Source organism: Haliotis asinina, chromosome 10, assembly GCF_037392515.1.
Source record: "Haliotis asinina isolate JCU_RB_2024 chromosome 10, JCU_Hal_asi_v2, whole genome shotgun sequence".
Lineage (NCBI taxonomy): Eukaryota > Metazoa > Mollusca > Gastropoda > Lepetellida > Haliotidae > Haliotis > Haliotis asinina.
Window position 1 is genome coordinate 14,383,263 of NC_090289.1, and position 23,830 is coordinate 14,407,092.

General features: G+C 37.7%; 1 protein-coding gene across 1 annotated transcript in view; it reads left to right on the forward strand.

Annotated features, from left to right (window-relative positions):
* LOC137297934 (uncharacterized) overlaps positions 1-23,830 on the forward strand; it is a 237,060-nt gene that overhangs the window by 86,724 nt on the left and 126,506 nt on the right. Inside the window, exons 25-52 of the mRNA XM_067829924.1 lie at positions 161-772; positions 992-1,558; positions 1,855-1,944; positions 2,198-2,809; positions 3,029-3,595; positions 3,892-3,981; positions 4,235-4,846; positions 5,066-5,632; positions 5,929-6,018; positions 6,272-6,883; positions 7,103-7,669; positions 7,966-8,055; positions 8,309-8,920; positions 9,140-9,706; positions 10,032-10,106; positions 10,670-11,278; positions 11,758-12,324; positions 13,004-13,039; positions 13,534-14,100; positions 14,566-14,645; positions 14,705-14,711; positions 15,008-15,043; positions 16,377-16,955; positions 17,334-17,366; positions 19,803-20,372; positions 20,587-20,631; positions 20,849-21,418; positions 22,467-22,499. Coding sequence (XP_067686025.1) covers positions 161-772; positions 992-1,558; positions 1,855-1,944; positions 2,198-2,809; positions 3,029-3,595; positions 3,892-3,981; positions 4,235-4,846; positions 5,066-5,632; positions 5,929-6,018; positions 6,272-6,883; positions 7,103-7,669; positions 7,966-8,055; positions 8,309-8,920; positions 9,140-9,706; positions 10,032-10,106; positions 10,670-11,278; positions 11,758-12,324; positions 13,004-13,039; positions 13,534-14,100; positions 14,566-14,645; positions 14,705-14,711; positions 15,008-15,043; positions 16,377-16,955; positions 17,334-17,366; positions 19,803-20,372; positions 20,587-20,631; positions 20,849-21,418; positions 22,467-22,499 — 10,062 coding nt within the window. The remainder of the gene's footprint in view (positions 1-160; positions 773-991; positions 1,559-1,854; positions 1,945-2,197; positions 2,810-3,028; positions 3,596-3,891; positions 3,982-4,234; positions 4,847-5,065; positions 5,633-5,928; positions 6,019-6,271; positions 6,884-7,102; positions 7,670-7,965; positions 8,056-8,308; positions 8,921-9,139; positions 9,707-10,031; positions 10,107-10,669; positions 11,279-11,757; positions 12,325-13,003; positions 13,040-13,533; positions 14,101-14,565; positions 14,646-14,704; positions 14,712-15,007; positions 15,044-16,376; positions 16,956-17,333; positions 17,367-19,802; positions 20,373-20,586; positions 20,632-20,848; positions 21,419-22,466; positions 22,500-23,830) is intronic.

Below are 23,830 nucleotides of genomic sequence, written 5' to 3' on the forward strand. Positions count from 1 at the left end.
ATTATGCGAGTCTCAACACCTTATTCAGTATGAATTAAACCACAGATGTAAATAATCTTACTCCATCCTCTCTATGCATCAGAATAGTGTGATGTTAATTCTGAGATAATTGCAACTAATGTTCATTTTACTGAATTGATATATTATGGTTTATTATCAGATTGTTCAAGTACCAAACTGGATCTGGTCTTTGTTCTGGACTCCTCCACCAGTGTCACAGAGCCAAACTTCAAACTCATGTTGGACTTCTTGAAGAACTTCTTATATGTGGCCAACATTGATGATGGCAATGTCAGAGTTGGTGTAGTCATTTACAGCACCAAGGTGAACATTCAGTTTCACCTTAATGAGTACAGAACAAAGAGAGATGTGTTCCTTGCCATAGACAGAATACCCTACCAATATGGCAGCACCAACACCTTTGGGGGTCTGAACACAATGAGGACCCAAATGTATGTTCCCGAAAGAGGTGATCGCCCCGATGTGAAGAATGTAGCCGTGGTGATCACCGATGGTGTGTCCAACATCAATGCCAGGAGGACAGTTCCAGAAGCAGAGGCTGTAAGAGGTGCTGGCATCCACATCTATGCAATTGGTATTGGTTTGGCTGACACAACAGAGTTGGATGGAATAGCCAGCAGACCCATTGAAGAAAATCGCTTTACTGTGCAGGATTTCAAAGAGCTCAGAGGTCTTCGAGACAAAGTATTCACCTCATTTTGTCCAGTTGTCACTACTCCAATTCCACGTACCTTACCACCAAAAGTACAAGGTTAGTCATAAGGTTTATACTACGATATTGTTTTAGGATAAAACATAAAAGTGTATGTTTTTCAAAGGCTTTGACTTCTCCAGTGTTTATGTATGAAGGTTTTAAATCATGTTGTAATCAAATGAATGGTACCTGTCCATGCGCTTCTTTAACTTCATTCATTGCCTTTTCCAACCCAGTAATTGTTGATTCATCAACTTTCACTTTTTCCTTTATCAGACTGTTCCTATGCCAAGCTGGATCTTGTCTTTGTTCTGGATACCTCCACCAGTGTCACAGAGAAGAATTTCCTTCTCATGAAAGATTTCCTCAAACACTTTCTGTATGTTGCCAACATTGATGGTGGCAATGTCCGTGTCGGCGTGGTAATCTACAGCACTAAAGTTAGCATCCAGTTCCAGATGAGTCAGTACTCATCCAAGCGGGAGGTTTATTTAGCCATAGACCAAATACCTTATCAGTATGGAAGTACAAATACCTATGGAGGACTGAATGCTATGAGGACTCAGATGTTCACTCCAGAGACAGGAGACCGACCATATGTTGACAATGTGGCCATTGTCATCACTGATGGTGTTTCAAACATAAATTCAAGAAGAACAATTCCTGAAGCAGAAAGGGTGAGGCAACAAGGAATCCACATATATGCCATTGGCATTGGTTTGGCTGATACAACAGAGTTGGATGGCATAGCAAGCAGACCTGTTGAGGAGAATCGCTTTGCTGTACAAGACTTTGATGAACTAGTTGGTCTGCGAGATGAAGTGTTTTCTTCCTTCTGTTCAGGTATGGTGATTTCTCAATTCTGTCTTACTGTTTGTATGTTCAATGATTGATGCTTTACAGTGTTCCACAAAGTAAAATGTATTCACTCTTTTCTTATGAACTTTGGAATGAATGTTCAGCTGAACTGAATCTTTTGTACAAAATTCTTAGTAACCTCAATAAAAAAGTAAATGAAACTGTTGTGTACAAAAATTTAATGTTTTCTCACTTTGTTTGGGTTTCTTCCTTAAACCCATTCTTACTAGCTTAAACAGTGGGAAACAAGTAACCAAGTTATTTTTAATGTACCTTTTCAGTAACAACTACTGCTGCCCCCACAACCACTACGACCACCACAACAACTACAACTACGACAACCATTCCTACAACAACTCCTGAGGTGGATGGTATGTTTGGGTTTTACCATTATAATCATGAGCTGTAATTTGAAACATTTCATTGTTTTCCCCTTTTACTAACAAAATAGGATGTTTGATGTAATTATGCGAGTCTCAACACCTTATTCAGTATGAATTAAACCACAGATGTAAATAATCTTACTCCATCCTCTCTATGCATCAGAATAGTGTGATGTTAATTCTGAGATAATTGCAACTAATGTTCATTTTACTGAATTGATATATTATGGTTTATTATCAGATTGTTCAAGTACCAAACTGGATCTGGTCTTTGTTCTGGACTCCTCCACCAGTGTCACAGAGCCAAACTTCAAACTCATGTTGGACTTCTTGAAGAACTTCTTATATGTGGCCAACATTGATGATGGCAATGTCAGAGTTGGTGTAGTCATTTACAGCACCAAGGTGAACATTCAGTTTCACCTTAATGAGTACAGAACAAAGAGAGATGTGTTCCTTGCCATAGACAGAATACCCTACCAATATGGCAGCACCAACACCTTTGGGGGTCTGAACACAATGAGGACCCAAATGTATGTTCCCGAAAGAGGTGATCGCCCCGATGTGAAGAATGTAGCCGTGGTGATCACCGATGGTGTGTCCAACATCAATGCCAGGAGGACAGTTCCAGAAGCAGAGGCTGTAAGAGGTGCTGGCATCCACATCTATGCAATTGGTATTGGTTTGGCTGACACAACAGAGTTGGATGGAATAGCCAGCAGACCCATTGAAGAAAATCGCTTTACTGTGCAGGATTTCAAAGAGCTCAGAGGTCTTCGAGACAAAGTATTCACCTCATTTTGTCCAGTTGTCACTACTCCAATTCCACGTACCTTACCACCAAAAGTACAAGGTTAGTCATAAGGTTTATACTACGATATTGTTTTAGGATAAAACATAAAAGTGTATGTTTTTCAAAGGCTTTGACTTCTCCAGTGTTTATGTATGAAGGTTTTAAATCATGTTGTAATCAAATGAATGGTACCTGTCCATGTGCTTCTTTAACTTCATTCATTGCCTTTTCCAACCCAGTAATTGTTGATTCATCAACTTTCACTTTTTCCTTTATCAGACTGTTCCTATGCCAAGCTGGATCTTGTCTTTGTTCTGGATACCTCCACCAGTGTCACAGAGAAGAATTTCCTTCTCATGAAAGATTTCCTCAAACACTTTCTGTATGTTGCCAACATTGATGGTGGCAATGTCCGTGTCGGCGTGGTAATCTACAGCACTAAAGTTAGCATCCAGTTCCAGATGAGTCAGTACTCATCCAAGCGGGAGGTTTATTTAGCCATAGACCAAATACCTTATCAGTATGGAAGTACAAATACCTATGGAGGACTGAATGCTATGAGGACTCAGATGTTCACTCCAGAGACAGGAGACCGACCATATGTTGACAATGTGGCCATTGTCATCACTGATGGTGTTTCAAACATAAATTCAAGAAGAACAATTCCTGAAGCAGAAAGGGTGAGGCAACAAGGAATCCACATATATGCCATTGGCATTGGTTTGGCTGATACAACAGAGTTGGATGGCATAGCAAGCAGACCTGTTGAGGAGAATCGCTTTGCTGTACAAGACTTTGATGAACTAGTTGGTCTGCGAGATGAAGTGTTTTCTTCCTTCTGTTCAGGTATGGTGATTTCTCAATTCTGTCTTACTGTTTGTATGTTCAATGATTGATGCTTTACAGTGTTCCACAAAGTAAAATGTATTCACTCTTTTCTTATGAACTTTGGAATGAATGTTCAGCTGAACTGAATCTTTTGTACAAAATTCTTAGTAACCTCAATAAAAAAGTAAATGAAACTGTTGTGTACAAAAATTTAATGTTTTCTCACTTTGTTTGGGTTTCTTCCTTAAACCCATTCATACTAGCTTAAACAGTGGGAAACAAGTAACCAAGTTATTTTTAATGTACCTTTTCAGTAACAACTACTGCTGCCCCCACAACCACTACGACCACCACAACAACTACAACTACGACAACCATTCCTACAACAACTCCTGAGGTGGATGGTATGTTTGGGTTTTACCATTATAATCATGAGCTGTAATTTGAAACATTTCATTGTTTTCCCCTTTTACTAACAAAATAGGATGTTTGATGTAATTATGCGAGTCTCAACACCTTATTCAGTATGAATTAAACCACAGATGTAAATAATCTTACTCCATCCTCTCTATGCATCAGAATAGTGTGATGTTAATTCTGAGATAATTGCAACTAATGTTCATTTTACTGAATTGATATATTATGGTTTATTATCAGATTGTTCAAGTACCAAACTGGATCTGGTCTTTGTTCTGGACTCCTCCACCAGTGTCACAGAGCCAAACTTCAAACTCATGTTGGACTTCTTGAAGAACTTCTTATATGTGGCCAACATTGATGATGGCAATGTCAGAGTTGGTGTAGTCATTTACAGCACCAAGGTGAACATTCAGTTTCACCTTAATGAGTACAGAACAAAGAGAGATGTGTTCCTTGCCATAGACAGAATACCCTACCAATATGGCAGCACCAACACCTTTGGGGGTCTGAACACAATGAGGACCCAAATGTATGTTCCCGAAAGAGGTGATCGCCCCGATGTGAAGAATGTAGCCGTGGTGATCACCGATGGTGTGTCCAACATCAATGCCAGGAGGACAGTTCCAGAAGCAGAGGCTGTAAGAGGTGCTGGCATCCACATCTATGCAATTGGTATTGGTTTGGCTGACACAACAGAGTTGGATGGAATAGCCAGCAGACCCATTGAAGAAAATCGCTTTACTGTGCAGGATTTCAAAGAGCTCAGAGGTCTTCGAGACAAAGTATTCACCTCATTTTGTCCAGTTGTCACTACTCCAATTCCACGTACCTTACCACCAAAAGTACAAGGTTAGTCATAAGGTTTATACTACGATATTGTTTTAGGATAAAACATAAAAGTGTATGTTTTTCAAAGGCTTTGACTTCTCCAGTGTTTATGTATGAAGGTTTTAAATCATGTTGTAATCAAATGAATGGTACCTGTCCATGTGCTTCTTTAACTTCATTCATTGCCTTTTCCAACCCAGTAATTGTTGATTCATCAACTTTCACTTTTTCCTTTATCAGACTGTTCCTATGCCAAGCTGGATCTTGTCTTTGTTCTGGATACCTCCACCAGTGTCACAGAGAAGAATTTCCTTCTCATGAAAGATTTCCTCAAACACTTTCTGTATGTTGCCAACATTGATGGTGGCAATGTCCGTGTCGGCGTGGTAATCTACAGCACTAAAGTTAGCATCCAGTTCCAGATGAGTCAGTACTCATCCAAGCGGGAGGTTTATTTAGCCATAGACCAAATACCTTATCAGTATGGAAGTACAAATACCTATGGAGGACTGAATGCTATGAGGACTCAGATGTTCACTCCAGAGACAGGAGACCGACCATATGTTGACAATGTGGCCATTGTCATCACTGATGGTGTTTCAAACATAAATTCAAGAAGAACAATTCCTGAAGCAGAAAGGGTGAGGCAACAAGGAATCCACATATATGCCATTGGCATTGGTTTGGCTGATACAACAGAGTTGGATGGCATAGCAAGCAGACCTGTTGAGGAGAATCGCTTTGCTGTACAAGACTTTGATGAACTAGTTGGTCTGCGAGATGAAGTGTTTTCTTCCTTCTGTTCAGGTATGGTGATTTCTCAATTCTGTCTTACTGTTTGTATGTTCAATGATTGATGCTTTACAGTGTTCCACAAAGTAAAATGTATTCACTCTTTTCTTATGAACTTTGGAATGAATGTTCAGCTGAACTGAATCTTTTGTACAAAATTCTTAGTAACCTCAATAAAAAAGTAAATGAAACTGTTTTGTACAAAAATTTAATGTTTTCTCACTTTGTTTGGGTTTCTTCCTTAAACCCATTCTTACTAGCTTAAACAGTGGGAAACAAGTAACCAAGTTATTTTTAATGTACCTTTTCAGTAACAACTACTGCTGCCCCCACAACCACTACGACCACCACAACAACTACAACTACGACAACCATTCCTACAACAACTCCTGAGGTGGATGGTATGTTTGGGTTTTACCATTATAATCATGAGCTGTAATTTGAAACATTTCATTGTTTTCCCCTTTTACTAACAAAATAGGATGTTTGATGTAATTATGCGAGTCTCAACACCTTATTCAGTATGAATTAAACCACAGATGTAAATAATCTTACTCCATCCTCTCTATGCATCAGAATAGTGTGATGTTAATTCTGAGATAATTGCAACTAATGTTCATTTTACTGAATTGATATATTATGGTTTATTATCAGATTGTTCAAGTACCAAACTGGATCTGGTCTTTGTTCTGGACTCCTCCACCAGTGTCACAGAGCCAAACTTCAAACTCATGTTGGACTTCTTGAAGAACTTCTTATATGTGGCCAACATTGATGATGGCAATGTCAGAGTTGGTGTAGTCATTTACAGCACCAAGGTGAACATTCAGTTTCACCTTAATGAGTACAGAACAAAGAGAGATGTGTTCCTTGCCATAGACAGAATACCCTACCAATATGGCAGCACCAACACCTTTGGGGGTCTGAACACAATGAGGACCCAAATGTATGTTCCCGAAAGAGGTGATCGCCCCGATGTGAAGAATGTAGCCGTGGTGATCACCGATGGTGTGTCCAACATCAATGCCAGGAGGACAGTTCCAGAAGCAGAGGCTGTAAGAGGTGCTGGCATCCACATCTATGCAATTGGTATTGGTTTGGCTGACACAACAGAGTTGGATGGAATAGCCAGCAGACCCATTGAAGAAAATCGCTTTACTGTGCAGGATTTCAAAGAGCTCAGAGGTCTTCGAGACAAAGTATTCACCTCATTTTGTCCAGTTGTCACTACTCCAATTCCACGTACCTTACCACCAAAAGTACAAGGTTAGTCATAAGGTTTATACTACGATATTGTTTTAGGATAAAACATAAAAGTGTATGTTTTTCAAAGGCTTTGACTTCTCCAGTGTTTATGTATGAAGGTTTTAAATCATGTTGTAATCAAATGAATGGTACCTGTCCATGTGCTTCTTTAACTTCATTCATTGCCTTTTCCAACCCAGTAATTGTTGATTCATCAACTTTCACTTTTTCCTTTATCAGACTGTTCCTATGCCAAGCTGGATCTTGTCTTTGTTCTGGATACCTCCACCAGTGTCACAGAGAAGAATTTCCTTCTCATGAAAGATTTCCTCAAACACTTTCTGTATGTTGCCAACATTGATGGTGGCAATGTCCGTGTCGGCGTGGTAATCTACAGCACTAAAGTTAGCATCCAGTTCCAGATGAGTCAGTACTCATCCAAGCGGGAGGTTTATTTAGCCATAGACCAAATACCTTATCAGTATGGAAGTACAAATACCTATGGAGGACTGAATGCTATGAGGACTCAGATGTTCACTCCAGAGACAGGAGACCGACCATATGTTGACAATGTGGCCATTGTCATCACTGATGGTGTTTCAAACATAAATTCAAGAAGAACAATTCCTGAAGCAGAAAGGGTGAGGCAACAAGGAATCCACATATATGCCATTGGCATTGGTTTGGCTGATACAACAGAGTTGGATGGCATAGCAAGCAGACCTGTTGAGGAGAATCGCTTTGCTGTACAAGACTTTGATGAACTAGTTGGTCTGCGAGATGAAGTGTTTTCTTCCTTCTGTTCAGGTATGGTGATTTCTCAATTCTGTCTTACTGTTTGTATGTTCAATGATTGATGCTTTACAGTGTTCCACAAAGTAAAATGTATTCACTCTTTTCTTATGAACTTTGGAATGAATGTTCAGCTGAACTGAATCTTTTGTACAAAATTCTTAGTAACCTCAATAAAAAAGTAAATGAAACTGTTGTGTACAAAAATTTAATGTTTTCTCACTTTGTTTGGGTTTCTTCCTTAAACCCATTCATACTAGCTTAAACAGTGGGAAACAAGTAACCAAGTTATTTTTAATGTACCTTTTCAGTAACAACTACTGCTGCCCCCACAACCACTACGACCACCACAACAACTACAACTACGACAACCATTCCTACAACAACTCCTGAGGTGGATGGTATGTTTGGGTTTTACCATTATAATCATGAGCTGTAATTTGAAACATTTCATTGTTTTCCCCTTTTACTAACAAAATAGGATGTTTGATGTAATTATGCGAGTCTCAACACCTTATTCAGTATGAATTAAACCACAGATGTAAATAATCTTACTCCATCCTCTCTATGCATCAGAATAGTGTGATGTTAATTCTGAGATAATTGCAACTAATGTTCATTTTACTGAATTGATATATTATGGTTTATTATCAGATTGTTCAAGTACCAAACTGGATCTGGTCTTTGTTCTGGACTCCTCCACCAGTGTCACAGAGCCAAACTTCAAACTCATGTTGGACTTCTTGAAGAACTTCTTATATGTGGCCAACATTGATGATGGCAATGTCAGAGTTGGTGTAGTCATTTACAGCACCAAGGTGAACATTCAGTTTCACCTTAATGAGTACAGAACAAAGAGAGATGTGTTCCTTGCCATAGACAGAATACCCTACCAATATGGCAGCACCAACACCTTTGGGGGTCTGAACACAATGAGGACCCAAATGTATGTTCCCGAAAGAGGTGATCGCCCCGATGTGAAGAATGTAGCCGTGGTGATCACCGATGGTGTGTCCAACATCAATGCCAGGAGGACAGTTCCAGAAGCAGAGGCTGTAAGAGGTGCTGGCATCCACATCTATGCAATTGGTATTGGTTTGGCTGACACAACAGAGTTGGATGGAATAGCCAGCAGACCCATTGAAGAAAATCGCTTTACTGTGCAGGATTTCAAAGAGCTCAGAGGTCTTCGAGACAAAGTATTCACCTCATTTTGTCCAGTTGTCACTACTCCAATTCCACGTACCTTACCACCAAAAGTACAAGGTTAGTCATAAGGTTTATACTACGATATTGTTTTAGGATAAAACATAAAAGTGTATGTTTTTCAAAGGCTTTGACTTCTCCAGTGTTTATGTATGAAGGTTTTAAATCATGTTGTAATCAAATGAATGGTACCTGTCCATGTGCTTCTTTAACTTCATTCATTGCCTTTTCCAACCCAGTAATTGTTGATTCATCAACTTTCACTTTTTCCTTTATCAGACTGTTCCTATGCCAAGCTGGATCTTGTCTTTGTTCTGGATACCTCCACCAGTGTCACAGAGAAGAATTTCCTTCTCATGAAAGATTTCCTCAAACACTTTCTGTATGTTGCCAACATTGATGGTGGCAATGTCCGTGTCGGCGTGGTAATCTACAGCACTAAAGTTAGCATCCAGTTCCAGATGAGTCAGTACTCATCCAAGCGGGAGGTTTATTTAGCCATAGACCAAATACCTTATCAGTATGGAAGTACAAATACCTATGGAGGACTGAATGCTATGAGGACTCAGATGTTCACTCCAGAGACAGGAGACCGACCATATGTTGACAATGTGGCCATTGTCATCACTGATGGTGTTTCAAACATAAATTCAAGAAGAACAATTCCTGAAGCAGAAAGGGTGAGGCAACAAGGAATCCACATATATGCCATTGGCATTGGTTTGGCTGATACAACAGAGTTGGATGGCATAGCAAGCAGACCTGTTGAGGAGAATCGCTTTGCTGTACAAGACTTTGATGAACTAGTTGGTCTGCGAGATGAAGTGTTTTCTTCCTTCTGTTCAGGTATATTGGCCTCTTGAGTCTGTCTTACTGTTTGTATGTTGACTGGTTGATTCTTGCCAGTTTTCTGCATAGGAACATATGTTGATCTATTTTCTTGCACTCTGGGACAAATGTTAAGCTCCCCTGAATCTTTTATAAAAACTTATAAGTAATCTGCTTGATTGAAATGTGGTGTGCAAGATCCTGTTTTTTTGCACTAAGGTCATACTTCTTCCATCAAAGATCAGGTTAGAGGAGTCTGTATTTTCATATTAATGTGTTCTGCATAATCTTGCACTCTGGGTGAAATAAGAATGTTTCCTATCTACTTTCCTTGTTCATTCAGCAGCAGCTCCAACCACCATCACCACCACCACAACAACACCACCACCATTACCTACAGTGCCAGTTAAACTTGATGGTAAGAACATTCACTTGCACTTTAGCAAGATGGCAATGAATGTGTGTGTGTGTTTTGTTTTGTTTTTGTTTTTGTGTGTGTGTGTGAGAGAGAGAGAGAGTGAGTGAGTATATATATATATTAATATATATATATGCATGTGTTGAAGGATTCTGTGATTGGAGAAATAATATATTTTCTGATGCTTTGAGGTCTTTCTTGGGTTTTGTCAGTACAAAAGGACATATTAAGCTTGGCCTTTGATAATATTTGCACATTTCAGTGCAACAGGTTCCAGAATCGCATACAGAAACAGAACATTTCACTTGAGCAGATAAATAACATCAAAGGAAACCAATCTCAAAGAGGCTGCATATAATTGATAACCTGTTTCTAAGGCTTTCTAAGGTTTCTTACATGAATGCTGCTGTAATTCAAACTGAATAGATATAAATGTAATGTGTGAGAAATAAATATTAACGTTTTAACAATAATAGTAAAACTGTACCTACAGTGATGCTAGATTTGAAAAGAAATGGGTTTTTGTTCTGATAAAATATGTAATTAGATTGTTTCTGTTTCAGACTGTGCTGATGCCAAACTTGATCTAATATTTGTTCTGGATGCATCAACAAGTGTCACAGAACCAAATTTCAAACTTATGCTGGATTTCTTGAAGAACTTTCTTTTTGTGGCCAACATTGATGATGGTAATGTCCGAGTTGGTGTTGTCATCTACAGTACCAAAGTTTATGTCCAATTCCACCTGAATGAGTACTCTACCAAGGCAGATGTTTTCAATGCCATTGATGCTATTCCTTATGAATATGGCAGCACAAACACTTTTGGAGGATTGCATACAATGAGGACCAAGATGTTCACTCGTGCTAAAGGAGATCGATCCAAAGTTAAAAATGTGGCCATTGTGATCACTGATGGCGTGTCGAACATCAATTCCAGAAAGACACTTCCTGAGGCTAAGAAGGCGAGAAGAAAGGGCATCCACATCTATGCTATTGGCATTGGAATTTCAGACACAAGGGAGATTGATGGTATTGCAAGCAAACCTATTGAGGAAAACCGCTTCACTGTACAAGAATTTAGTGAACTCATTGTCCTCAGAGACAAAGTCTTCTCCTCATTCTGTCCAGTGCCAGAGAAACCCCTGCCAACACTTCCACCGATATTAGATGGTAAGCATGAATTCTGTTTCTCCACAGTTTTTTTATAACATTGAACAGATGAAAAACAAAATAGAAACTATGTGTCTCTGTAACGTTTATTCAACATAAAGCCTCCAAAGAATGTTTTCTTCAGCTCTTTTCATTGTAAACACGTAAAAGGGTGTTGATACAATATTGTGTTCAGGCTGCTTTGGCATTTACTCCCATCAATTGAACAGCTGTTTATGGCACGAGAATTAATCTGTGGAGATGTGGTCCACAATTTATGCTCAGGATAGACTTCTGATATCATTGGTTTTGCAGCACCAGACACATTCTCTGGCTTTAACCAAGGTGATAAACATGTAATCAATTTCCTTTTGTTTAATGCACTGATGACGTTTATGAAAAGAAAAAGCAAATTTTATAACATTTTCTCAAATGTTATGTTTATTAAACATCCTAAAGAGACTTTTCAAAGTGCTTTCACAGATATATTCATATTCCAGATTGTGCAGATGCTGTGCTAGATTTGGTATTCATTCTGGATGCTTCCACCAGTGTAACTGAACCCAACTTTAAGTTGATGTTAAACTTCTTGAAAGACTTCTTGTATGTGGCCAGCATTGATGCTGGAAATGTTCGTGTTGGTGTGGTTATCTACAGTACAAAAGTCTTCATCCAGTTCCATCTTAATGAGTACACAACCAAAAGAGATGTATATGAGGCAATAGACAATATTCCCTACGAATATGGAAGCACTAATACCTATGGTGGAATTAACACAATGAGGACAAAGATGTTTCTCCCAGAAAGAGGTGATCGGCCAGGTGTAAGAAATATTGCCATAATTATCACTGATGGTGTTTCCAACATCAACTCAAGGAGACTTATCCCTGAGGCTGAGAGAGCCCGTAATGCTGGAATCCACATTTATGCCATAGGAATTGGTTTGGCCGATACAACTGAGTTGGATCAGATCGCCAACAAGCCACTGAATGAAAACAGATTCACAGCTCAAGACTTCAGTGAGCTCAGGCAGCTCAGGGACAAAGTCTTTTCATCTTTCTGTCCATGTGAGTTTTGTTTCATTTTTCAGTCTGCTCATATTGCTGATTTAAATTCTAGATTTTTTAAATAGCTGTGCTTTTATTTGATTTTAGTAACCAAAGTCTGTCATAAGAGATGAATAGAGGGATCAGGTGGTCAGGCTTGCTGACTGGGTCACATGTCATTGTATCTTAACTGCGTAGATTGAGGCTCATGTTGTTCATCACCAGATTGTCTAGTCCAGACTTAATTATGCTCAGACCACCACCATGTAACTGAAATATGGCTGAGTGTGGCATAAAACAAAATTCACTCTCTCATGCTTTTAACAAAGACAATAATGCCTATGTAGATTTACCTGCTGTTATATGACTGATATAGCATTCAAAATTACATTAACTTAACTCATCAACGTAAAAAAACTACTTTACTTTCTGTTTGGAACAATGTTCCTGTCTTGTTTGGTATGTGCTTTATCATTGAGATTGCTTGAACAACAATGATACACAAGTGTTTCATATTTTAGGAGGTCTAGACTGCTATTCCAGAGGATAACAATGGTGTTTTAATATCAAACTGTTAAATACTACCAACAGAACCATTTTACCATCACCAGTCACCTTTTCTTGTCCTTCCAAGAAGATTGGAAATATTCATTCAGTTTTACTTATATATTTTATAAATTCGGTTTTGTTTTCTTTTCAGTACCCACCACAGCACCTTCAACAGCAATATCCAAAGGTATGTGTTTATTAAACATGTGGCAGGGCCTGATAGAGATCAGTTTTCATAAAGAGAGATGTTTAACATTTGCTGGAATTTTTCCAGTGAATTAATCATTTTACATACTGGATAACCAGAACAGAAAACTTACATCATGTATATCACTTAGCAACATAAGCCATTCTGTCAGGAGAGGTTTCAATGAATGTAAAACCAAAGGACTTTTAAGCATTAACATCTCATAGACAAAATTATAACATCTGGAAGTTGTCCCATAAAGTTTGTCTATATTGTACTTCCTAACTTCTAAAATGCCACTTAGAGGCATTATCATCTCTATTCACATGGTTGAGGGTGAGAAACCAGGCCATGGAGGAGGCAAAACAACACATTTCTAGGGGACAAAGTTATACCTGTTATACCTGTACATGTTTTAAACAATTGTCAAATTTAGACTGAAAAATTTTACCCTGTTACATAGAAATCATTGATAAAACTTTCTTTTTTTTCAGAATGTACTAGCACTCGGCTGGATCTGGCATTCCTCCTAGATGCATCTACAAGTGTCACTGAGCCAAATTTTGTGTTGGTTTTGAACTTTGTCAAGAACTTCCTATCCCAAGCTGACATTGACAATGGTAATGTGAGGGTAGCTGTAGTATTGTACAGCACTTCAGTGCATGTTGAGTTCCTCCTACGTGATTACACCACTAAGGCAGAGGTTCTTACAGCCATAGACAACATTCCCTACAGATATGGTAGCACTAACACTGCTGATGGCATCAAGACTGTGAGGACAGAGATCTTTACTAGACAAGGTGGTGACAGACAAGGAGTCCCCAACATTGCCATCGTTGTCACTGATGGTGTGTCCAATATCAATGCCAGGAGAACTGTCCCTGAAGCTAAGGATGCACAGTCAGAAGGAATTGAAGTGTTTGCTATTGGAATTGGTCTGGCAGATACCAAAGAGCTCAATGGAATGGCAAGCCCTCCTTTGGAAGAGCATCGCTTCATTGTAGAGGATTTCTCTCAACTTAAAAATCTGCACCAGCGAGTGTTTAATTCCTTCTGCACAGGTTTGCTTGAGTGTTGTGTTTGTGGGATGTTGTGTTTGTCCTATGCGTCAAGGTTTGTGAAGACTGTGGGCCATAACACTGTGTCACTATGGTGATGGGTACTGTCTTTCCTCACTCACATTCAATTTTACCACATCATCATCCAAAATGTCACACCATCCTCTTTTTCAGCTAGGGTAAGTTTTCAACAACAAAACATACACCCAAACCACATAGTTCCATTGTACAACCATTTTCAATATGAATCTCTCTTTCAGGGTGATATTCTGAATGTTCAAACTTTATTGCATTGTATTTATGAGCATTGCAGTCACATACTCAGCATGGGGAAACGGTATTGATGTCATTGTGTTCATGTTGCTATCTCCTTGACAACAGGAGATAGCACCCACTGCATGACATCTGTGCGGTGTATGTTTCTGCTATGCTTTCAACCTATTCTTACATTTGCTTTTGTTGTTGCAGATCCTTCAGAAGAAGCCTATATACACCTTCATCCAGCTCCTCCTTCATCAGCTGCAACATCTAACTTTGACATTACACTTGTACTGACATGATTATACCACTGGTATTGAACTATTGAGTTCCTACCAATGGTAACCAGCTGCCATGTTTCAATCTTGATACTAACATCTTTGACTAATAGACTTGCATTATGAATACCAAATACTATTTGGTGATGATTCAGAACTAAGTATGTTTGAACTTCCTCACTGCAGATGGTGCTAATGCATTTTTAAATTCTTCTCTTTAAAATATTTGCCCAAGTTTGATAACCTAGTAAGCAAGCACTGCCTATGCTCTTCTGCAAACTCTGCATTGTCCTGCTTGGCTTTGATCAGTCTGCTCCAGATGCATCAACATAGGGCTTTAATTTGTCGTATTATTTTATGAGTTGTCTTTTCAGCAGTAATGATTCCACGCCCAGGAAGTGAAAGGAAAGGTATGCAAAGTTCTGCAAATTAGCTATTAGTGTGATAATTTTAGGAAGCATTTTGATCAGATGATAATGCACATTGGCTTAAGATGTGATTAACCTATACTTTTCAAATTTACCTGACCTTTAATGATCTGTATATTATGTCATTGTGTCACTGCATCTTGTCCATCTCCAACAACCATACACTTTGCTACTTCTTTCTCTGAAATGGTTTCATGAAAACTGTTAGATATTGTTACCAAAACAGGGTCCAAGTTTGATCTAGGCACAAAAAAAGTATTTAATTCAGAATGGACTCCAGGTATTTTTTTAAACACAAGGAAGAAAATTAAGTCACATTCTTGAAAACTAAATAAGTCAGAGGACTGAAATTTGGTAGATGAAAAAAACATGTGACCTCTTTGACAGCCATAATGAACAGATGTCTATACTTTCATTGTTAAAGCCATGGCATAATACAGTGTGACTCAATGCATTATTTATGTTTATTTATTGTTATAGTTCAGTTACTGGACCTCAACCATACCAGCTTCTCAGCCATTTGTTGCTCCATCTATCAATGTCTTTTGTCTATGTGTATTGCTAACTGACTCCATATTGTGATATGCTCAATTTTGACCATAAAACTTACAAGCTTATAAAACTTTGAGCTTAAAACTTGTTCAACAGGTTCAAGTGGCTACCACAGCAGCCATATTGAAACACTACCTAGTCATTACCTTGTCATTTTTGTTCAAAATTTTGTTCTTGTACAGTTCTGCTGTTTGCAATATATTTTGAATGTTTGCCCTATTTTCACCTTTGAAAGTTGAAACGTCTGTAAACAGTGCTCATTACAGGTGTAGTTTAACATCAGTACTTGATGGTCCATGTTCTTGCTGCAATATTTCTATTCTAACCACAATTTGACCTTGCCTTTGGATCATTTTCTTTGGTTCTCCGCAAAATCCATTGCTTCATACTGTAAACATTACATGTATTTCCTCAGCAACATCAAAAACAATTTAATTTACAATGCAATATTTCAAGTTAATTTAAAGTTCCAATTTGACAACAATTAGGTGTTAGAAAATAAGGAAACTGGGTTAAGTGACCCGTTTCAGCAATGTTAGATTCTAGAATTTGAGGTGTTGATTGTTTTCTTTTACATTGTTATGTGACATTATTGTTCTTTTATGTTATGATATCAGATATCACAAAACATTTTCCGTTATGAATGGCCTATAGTAGCTCAGTGATGTGTAAGAGTCTTTCTCAAGGACATTTTAAACTAACCATCACTGACATGTACGCATACACTCTTCAAGACACTGAAAATGTATTCATCTTGTTACAGATTGTACAGACACAGTGATGGACCTTGTCTTTGTACTGGATACATCAACCAGTGTAACAGAAAAGAACTTCAAACTCATGCAGGATTTCTTGAAATTCTTCCTTGCCCCAGCCAACATTGATGATGATAAGGTCAGGGTCGGTGTGGTCATCTACAGCACCAAGGTGTCCATCCAGTTCCAGATGAATGAGTACATTGGTCAGAAAGACGAGCTTTACAAGGCCATTGACAGTATACCATATATGTATGGAAGCACCAATACTTATGGTGGTCTGAACACTATGAGGACCCAAATGTTCTTGCCAGGAGTAGGAGACCGACCTGAGGTGAAAAATTACTGTATCCTAATCACTGATGGTGTGTCTAATATCAATTCCAGAAGGACAATCCCAGAGGCTGTAAAAGCCCGAGATGAAAACATCCATATGTATGTCATTGGTATTGGTCTAACAGACACCAAGGAAATTGATGGAATTGCCTCCCCACCAATTGAAGAGAACAGGTTCACTGTTCAGGAGTTCAGTGAGCTGAAGACAATGAGAGATCAAGTTTTCAACTCCTTAAGGAAAGGGTGTCCCAGTAGGTTTTTCCCTCTAATCATCATTATTTTTTCAACAGTATAAAATGATATATTGTCCCATGTTTGACAATCCAAATGCATGAAATAAGGGAAAATGGTATTCCATAAATGATTAATGCTTTAATAAGTTACTTCTTTGAAATAAGTGAGTTGGGTTTTACACAGCTTTCCACAATATCATGGTGGGTGACAGCAAAAATGGGCTTTACACATTGGCCCCATGTCCAGTTCAAGAATTCAACCTGGGCCTTTGGCATGATAAGTGAACACTTTATCCACAAGCTTACCCCACAACCCCTTTTTCTTTACACCTGTGCATATATATGATAACTGTACATGCTTCAAGTTATAAATGGTATAAATGGTCTTTATTGCAGTTCCAACCCTTCCTCCCCCCAAGAAGCGTCCAAGTAAGTAACCATTTGGTGTAATGTTACTTCGGTAAAATACAACTCAATTTCCAAAATTTTCAGCAGTTAATGGTAAAATATATAAAACCTATGTATGAGTAGTACCTTCTGACTCTTAACTATGTTATCCACTTTCATATCAAACTGAAGATGTTGTCTAAACTTCATTAATATTAGTAACGTTTTTATATCTACATATGTAAGTTGCTGGAAGGAATGCCTTATATGTATTTGTTGTCTGTTTATATGTTAATTATATTACTGTGTTTTAGCTGTGTGTTGATGTATTGGTGTGACCAGTGTCATCCTGTCAGTCTGACAGCAACTTCTACCACTGTCTAAACACTGTCATGGTTGGTGGCTGTATAGTTGTTTGGCAGTAGCATTGTACATGTGCCAGTGTGGCTGTATGTACAATGAAACTGCTTTTTTCTCCACTATTTGTTTTGTCTGATGTATTTGTCTTATTGTTGATGTTTAGTCATCATCTGTGAGTATATGTCCATTACTTCATGTGGAAATATGTTGCACTCCAGATGAAATCATGAAAGTTCAACTTCAACTTAAAATTGTTTAAAAGTAATCGTATCTTATTCACTTTGCATTTGAGGAGCACTCTGAATTTGCCTATGGTCAAAGAAGATATGATATTTCTGAGATTATATATATGTTTGCAGATTGTAGTGTGAGGCACTTAATATACCATCAGTAGCATATATGATTGCTACATTAAGAACCAAATTTTGAGAGACAGAAGAAAACTGTCTCTTATTTTACAAAAAACATTCTTGAATAGATGCTTTATGCAGTGAAGAACATGATCTGTAAAAGAATAATTATATGTCCACTGTATAGCTACTTTTGGTAATAAGACTATAATCACCAAAACACTATTGATATCTTGTATCTTTAACAAAATGACTGTTTCCTGTATGTGTTTGTTCCAATCAGCCGTTTTTGTTATGCTTGTGTACTCACAATGATGACTTGTGGTAGGTTTTAGAACCAAAGTAACTCTATAACTCCAAACTCCATTAATAATGAGTCCATTGTACTACTGAAGAACTCCTGATTTTACCCCTTACTTTACCTTTGATGCCCTTTTATACCCTAAATCTTCTGTTATGGTCTTATTGCTTTGCTTCTTAGCTTATCACTTTCTCATCCTTTTGTTTCCTTAATTGTCCACTTTACTACAGTAGAGAATGCTATCCTTTTGTTTCCTAACTTGTCTCACGCACAATAACTTTCTCTTTCCTGAAATGTCTCTTTATGAACAGTATAAAATGCTATCCTTTTTGTTTCAAACTTGTCGCATGGACCTATGTTAAAATTGATTTCCATTTGTATGGTAATCTGCCTCATATGCAAATAACCTGCATACATGTTTTTGAAATTCAGAATATACAGTGACGTAGTGTGTTCAACAGTTCTTCTTTCTTCATCCCCTGAAACGTTTTGCTGACAGGGCTGTAACATTGCACCAACTGTTTCTTGTTTATATCTCACTCTTGCACTTCTTCTATTTCAGTTATTCTTCACATACTGTCTGTCATTATTAAACCTGTGTTTGTCAGAACATCATAAACTTGATTGTGTCTCAAAATATATACTCACTGTATTCTAACCAGTGTAAACTGTTGTGTCTTAATTCCGATATATACCGTGTTTTGTGTACAAACTGTCTGGTTTAAAGTTTCAAAGCACAGTTACTTCTGATAGGATAAGTTAGGATATCAGCCATTATTAGTGGTATAAGAGGTGTTGTGATCATGCAGATGAACAGAAATCCCATATCAACTGTACGCTACAGGTAAGTTATTAAGAAACAGATTTTCTAACACTATCATTTATGAGGGTTGATTGATATGTTCTGAGCATGGGAGGAATTTGTTACTGTGAAATCTGTAGTGTTGTGGACATTAGATGTCTTACACATAGATGTTACTCATAATAAAGTTCCATCTATATTTATGAGACTTAGAACTTATCAATCAACCCTTTGCTTTCATTCTTACGTTTTTATTCCATAAGTCTAAATAGATGCTTGTCAATTTCAATTTCTTCCCTAATTTTTGTATGTTTTTAATGGCAATGTTAATGTATTGTGTCTTCTTTCACAATGTTTGACATACAGATACACAAAAAGTCAATTTAAGCTGATATGCCACTGTGGATCATTTTTAAACCAGTACCCTTACTCTATGTCAAAATTCTCCATGTTGCATGTTTGTTCATAATCCTGAAGTATCTAGTTCAGTGTGTCTCTGGATGATAAAGAGTTGTAACAAGATCAATAGACATTTGTTGAATTGCACTAACTCTCTGTTCGTCAACATACATCTATATATTCTGTTATTTTTGTTTAACATCCCTTCTTGCTGTGGTCATTTTACTCCAATTTTCCTTTACCTGCTGACAATTTTGTGCTTTTAGGTTGTGACAGCGCTAGAATGGACCTTGTGCTCATCCTGGATACTTCCACAAGTGTCACAGAACCCAACTTCAGACTCATGCAAGACTTTTTGAAATTCTTCCTTGCTCCTGCCAACATTGATGGGGACAATGTCCGAGTTGGTGTTGTCATCTACAGTACCAAAGTGGCCATCCAGTTCCAGATGAATGAATATATAGGGCAGAAAAAAGCACTTTACAGAGCCATAGACAATATACCTTATATGTATGGAAGTACCAACACCTATGGTGGAATAAATGTAATGAGGACTCAGATGTACACACCAGGAACTGGAGACCGACCAGATGTTGACAATGTGGCTATTCTCATCACTGATGGTGTGTCCAATATCAATGCCAGAAGGACAATTCCTGAAGCTGTCAAAGCACGAGATCAGAACATCCACATCTATGTCATTGGTATTGGTCTGCAAGATACAAGGGAAATTGATGGTATTGCCTCACCACCTATTGAAGAAAACCGTTTCACTGTCCAAGACTTCAGTGAGCTGTCCTCTATGAGGGAAAAGGTCTTTGGATCAATCTGTCCAGGTCATTCACTCTGTTTCAAAATGTTATATTAAACATCTTTATGAAACATTGTTAAAAATTTAATAACATGCACCTGGAATACCTTAGAATATTGTAAGATAATTAACACTTTTATCCTAATATTCTTTAAGTAATGTTTTTAAGTCTTATATATTTGTTTCTTATGACATGTAGCTGCAATCAGTTTGTTGAATCTGTGTTTGTACATTTCTAGTGCTTCCACCAACACCTCCACCAACAGTTCCAGCCAAACCAAAAGGTTAGTTCAGATCTGCTGTTTTGCTTATTAATGAATCCATATTAACCACATATAGGTGACTGAAAAAGGTAGCGTTGAACTGTGTCATTTTCATATACCAGTACATACATAATAGCAGTCATGTGGAGAAAACAAAGCAAATACTCCCTTGCCAAAGAAGCATTTTTCTATGGATTGTGATAATCATACATTAACAGCTCAGCTTTCCTATCTTTAGACTGTTCTACGGCCAAGATGGACCTTGTGCTCATCCTGGATACCTCCACCAGTGTCACAGAACCCAACTTCAGACTCATGCAAGACTTTTTGAAATTCTTCCTTGCTCCTGCTAACATTGATGATGACAATGTTAGAATTGGTATTGTCATCTACAGTACCAAAGTGGCCATCCAGTTCCAGATGAATGAATATATAGGTCAGAAAAGAGAGGTCTACAAAGCCATTGACAGAATACCTTATATGTATGGAAGTACCAACACCTATGGTGGACTAAACACAATGAGGACTCAGATGTACACACCAGGAACTGGAGACCGACCAGATGTGGAAAATGTCTGTATTCTCATCACTGATGGTGTGTCCAACATTAATTCCAGAAGAACAATTCCCGAGGCAGTTAAAGCCAGAGATCAGAACATCAAGATCTATGTCATCGGTATTGGTCTAACAGATACTAAGGAAATTGATGGCATTGCTAGCCAGCCCCTTGATGACTACAGGTTCACTGTTCAGGAGTTCAGTGAACTGAGTGATATGAGACAGAAAGTGTTTGGTTCTCTGTGTCCTAGTAAGTACCAGTTTTTGCTACAGGACTTTAGAGAACCTGTCAGTATATTGATAAGAGTATATTGATCCTGTTCTAAGCGTACTGTTGTCAGTTTCCATAGAATTTAGTTGAATGTCAAAATCCAAAATAAAAAATGTAAGATAACATGTGCATTGACTACAACTAAGGTTAACACATTTAAATGAACGGAAAGAAAAGTGAGAAAAATACTGCTATATTTGTAAGAAGTCAGTGTATCCTTTGTGTCCTTTGAGGCATGCATTGTGAATGAACATTGATGTACTTACAATGGGTTAGAAGTTTACAGACCTCAGGTTTATAGGTGCTGATGACATAAAGTCATGGTCTGATTAAATAAGAGGAAAACATTAAAACAAAAGAAAACTGGGGCTCAAAGTTGTATTGCTAGTTTCACAAATGTGTACTTTGCAGTTCTGTATAGAAAAGTTATAATTAACAGTAGTTATAAATACATGCATATATGTATTTGTTTCAAATTCTATTCAAAGTTTTCAACTTGTGAATCACTGTGTTTAATAACGTAGGTTTTACAAGCTATGACTTTAGATACTTTCCTTGAGATTTAGGCGCACTTATCTAGGGAGAATGTATACAGCTTGTCGGTAATAGTGTCGTTCAAACTCTGTTCATGTTAATTTCATTGGAAGGAAACAAGGACAAAAAATGATGGACATATGAAGTTATGTCAGCTTTGTTTAATAATTTTGGGTTCTGTCTCTGAACAGTTCATCTTATGTATGGTAAATAAATGTCTTCAACAATGCACTGTTCTCAAAATCAGCAAAACTTCTATGTTATCAAAACATCATTCCCAACAAACTAATCAAGAGATGAAATGAAGTGTATCAGCACAAATGAGTGAATTGAGTAGAAGACCTTGTGGAGTTATGTAGAGATATTGCAGAAACTATCTCCCTGGCTGGTATCAACTGACAATTACACCCACATATTTCAGTAAATTATTAACAACTTTTAAGCATCTAAGGATACAAAGTCTCTAAATTGCAACAACCTTTTTATGTTGCAGTTGCACCTCCACCAATCCCAGCCAGACCCAAAGGTAAGGCACATCCAGCCCAAATGTTGAACTTGGGTATATGACACTGACATGTTTCAGAGGTATCATGAAAAACATATGTTAGATAATTGATTACATTCGTTATTGTTTATGTTCTATTATGGTGCATGCTGTTTTCACAATTATGATCTGTTGAAAATTGGCACTCCTAACTTGAGTATTGCTGAGTAGAGAATGAAACACTAAATTAACTCATTAAGGCTGAGAGCCGCGTATATGCGGCAAATCAATTAGCTTCTCACAGCGAGAGTCGCTTATTGGGGGGAATAAAAAGCACCTCTTATTCAGCGAGAGACGCATATTGGGGGTTACGAAAAGCACCTCTCATTGAGCGAGAGCCGCGTATTGGGGTTTTACATTTTAAATTCGTACTGTACCTATCATTTCAATCAGTTTAGCAGTAATGATCAAAGATTAGCTTTTCTTACGAGAGAGGTTACTTTCTGTGTTAATCAGAAGAACTATTAATGTGTTTTGATAACAATTGCTTGCAATGTTGGGGGCTTATACAGGCAAATGAACACGTCTGCGAGAAAAGAGATTATGAGATGTTGTTACAGGAGGTACGTGTTTGTTACTCGTCATTGGGAGTGAATACTAAGATACTATGTTTGCACATTGATTGAATTAATGGTGACAAGGTTACAAAACCTTCTTCTAAATTAAATCATTCATTCATTCGTTGTAATAGTCCATATAATGAATCGTAGACATAAATAGCAATACGGTATTACACTCATGTTCGTGTTGATTTGAAATAAACCAAGTTACTAATTTAGACCTAATTCATTTGCGACTATTGATTTTTAAAGTTGACAATAATACATAATCGAATATGAAGTGATAACTCTTGCGTCTGCTCATAATGTACATATATAGTACACATAAACCATACAAAGGTAACTGGGGTATTTTGTTCAAGATGTTTCATGCTTGTTTGAAATGTGATTTTTCAATGCAATTTACATAAGCATTGTGTAAGAAACGTTTGTATTTGATCTCTGTAATTATCTTATCCAGTGTAATGATCATGTGTATCAGATCCAGCGTCAATAAAAGGAGGATAATATATCAGTTACGGAACTGATGCATATAATCATTCAATCAGAAAACACTAAATGAGATATGTGAACACCTCTTTCAACCTCAAAATAACAGCCTCTGGCCGAATGCATGTAAACTTTTGTACCATGACAAGTATAAAACAAACTAATGCACTGTTACATCATTGGACAACCTGTTTTGTGGAGTCATGCCCATGGTCAATCTTCTGAACCTCGTTTGCTTTCAAAACAAATATGAGTATGTCCATC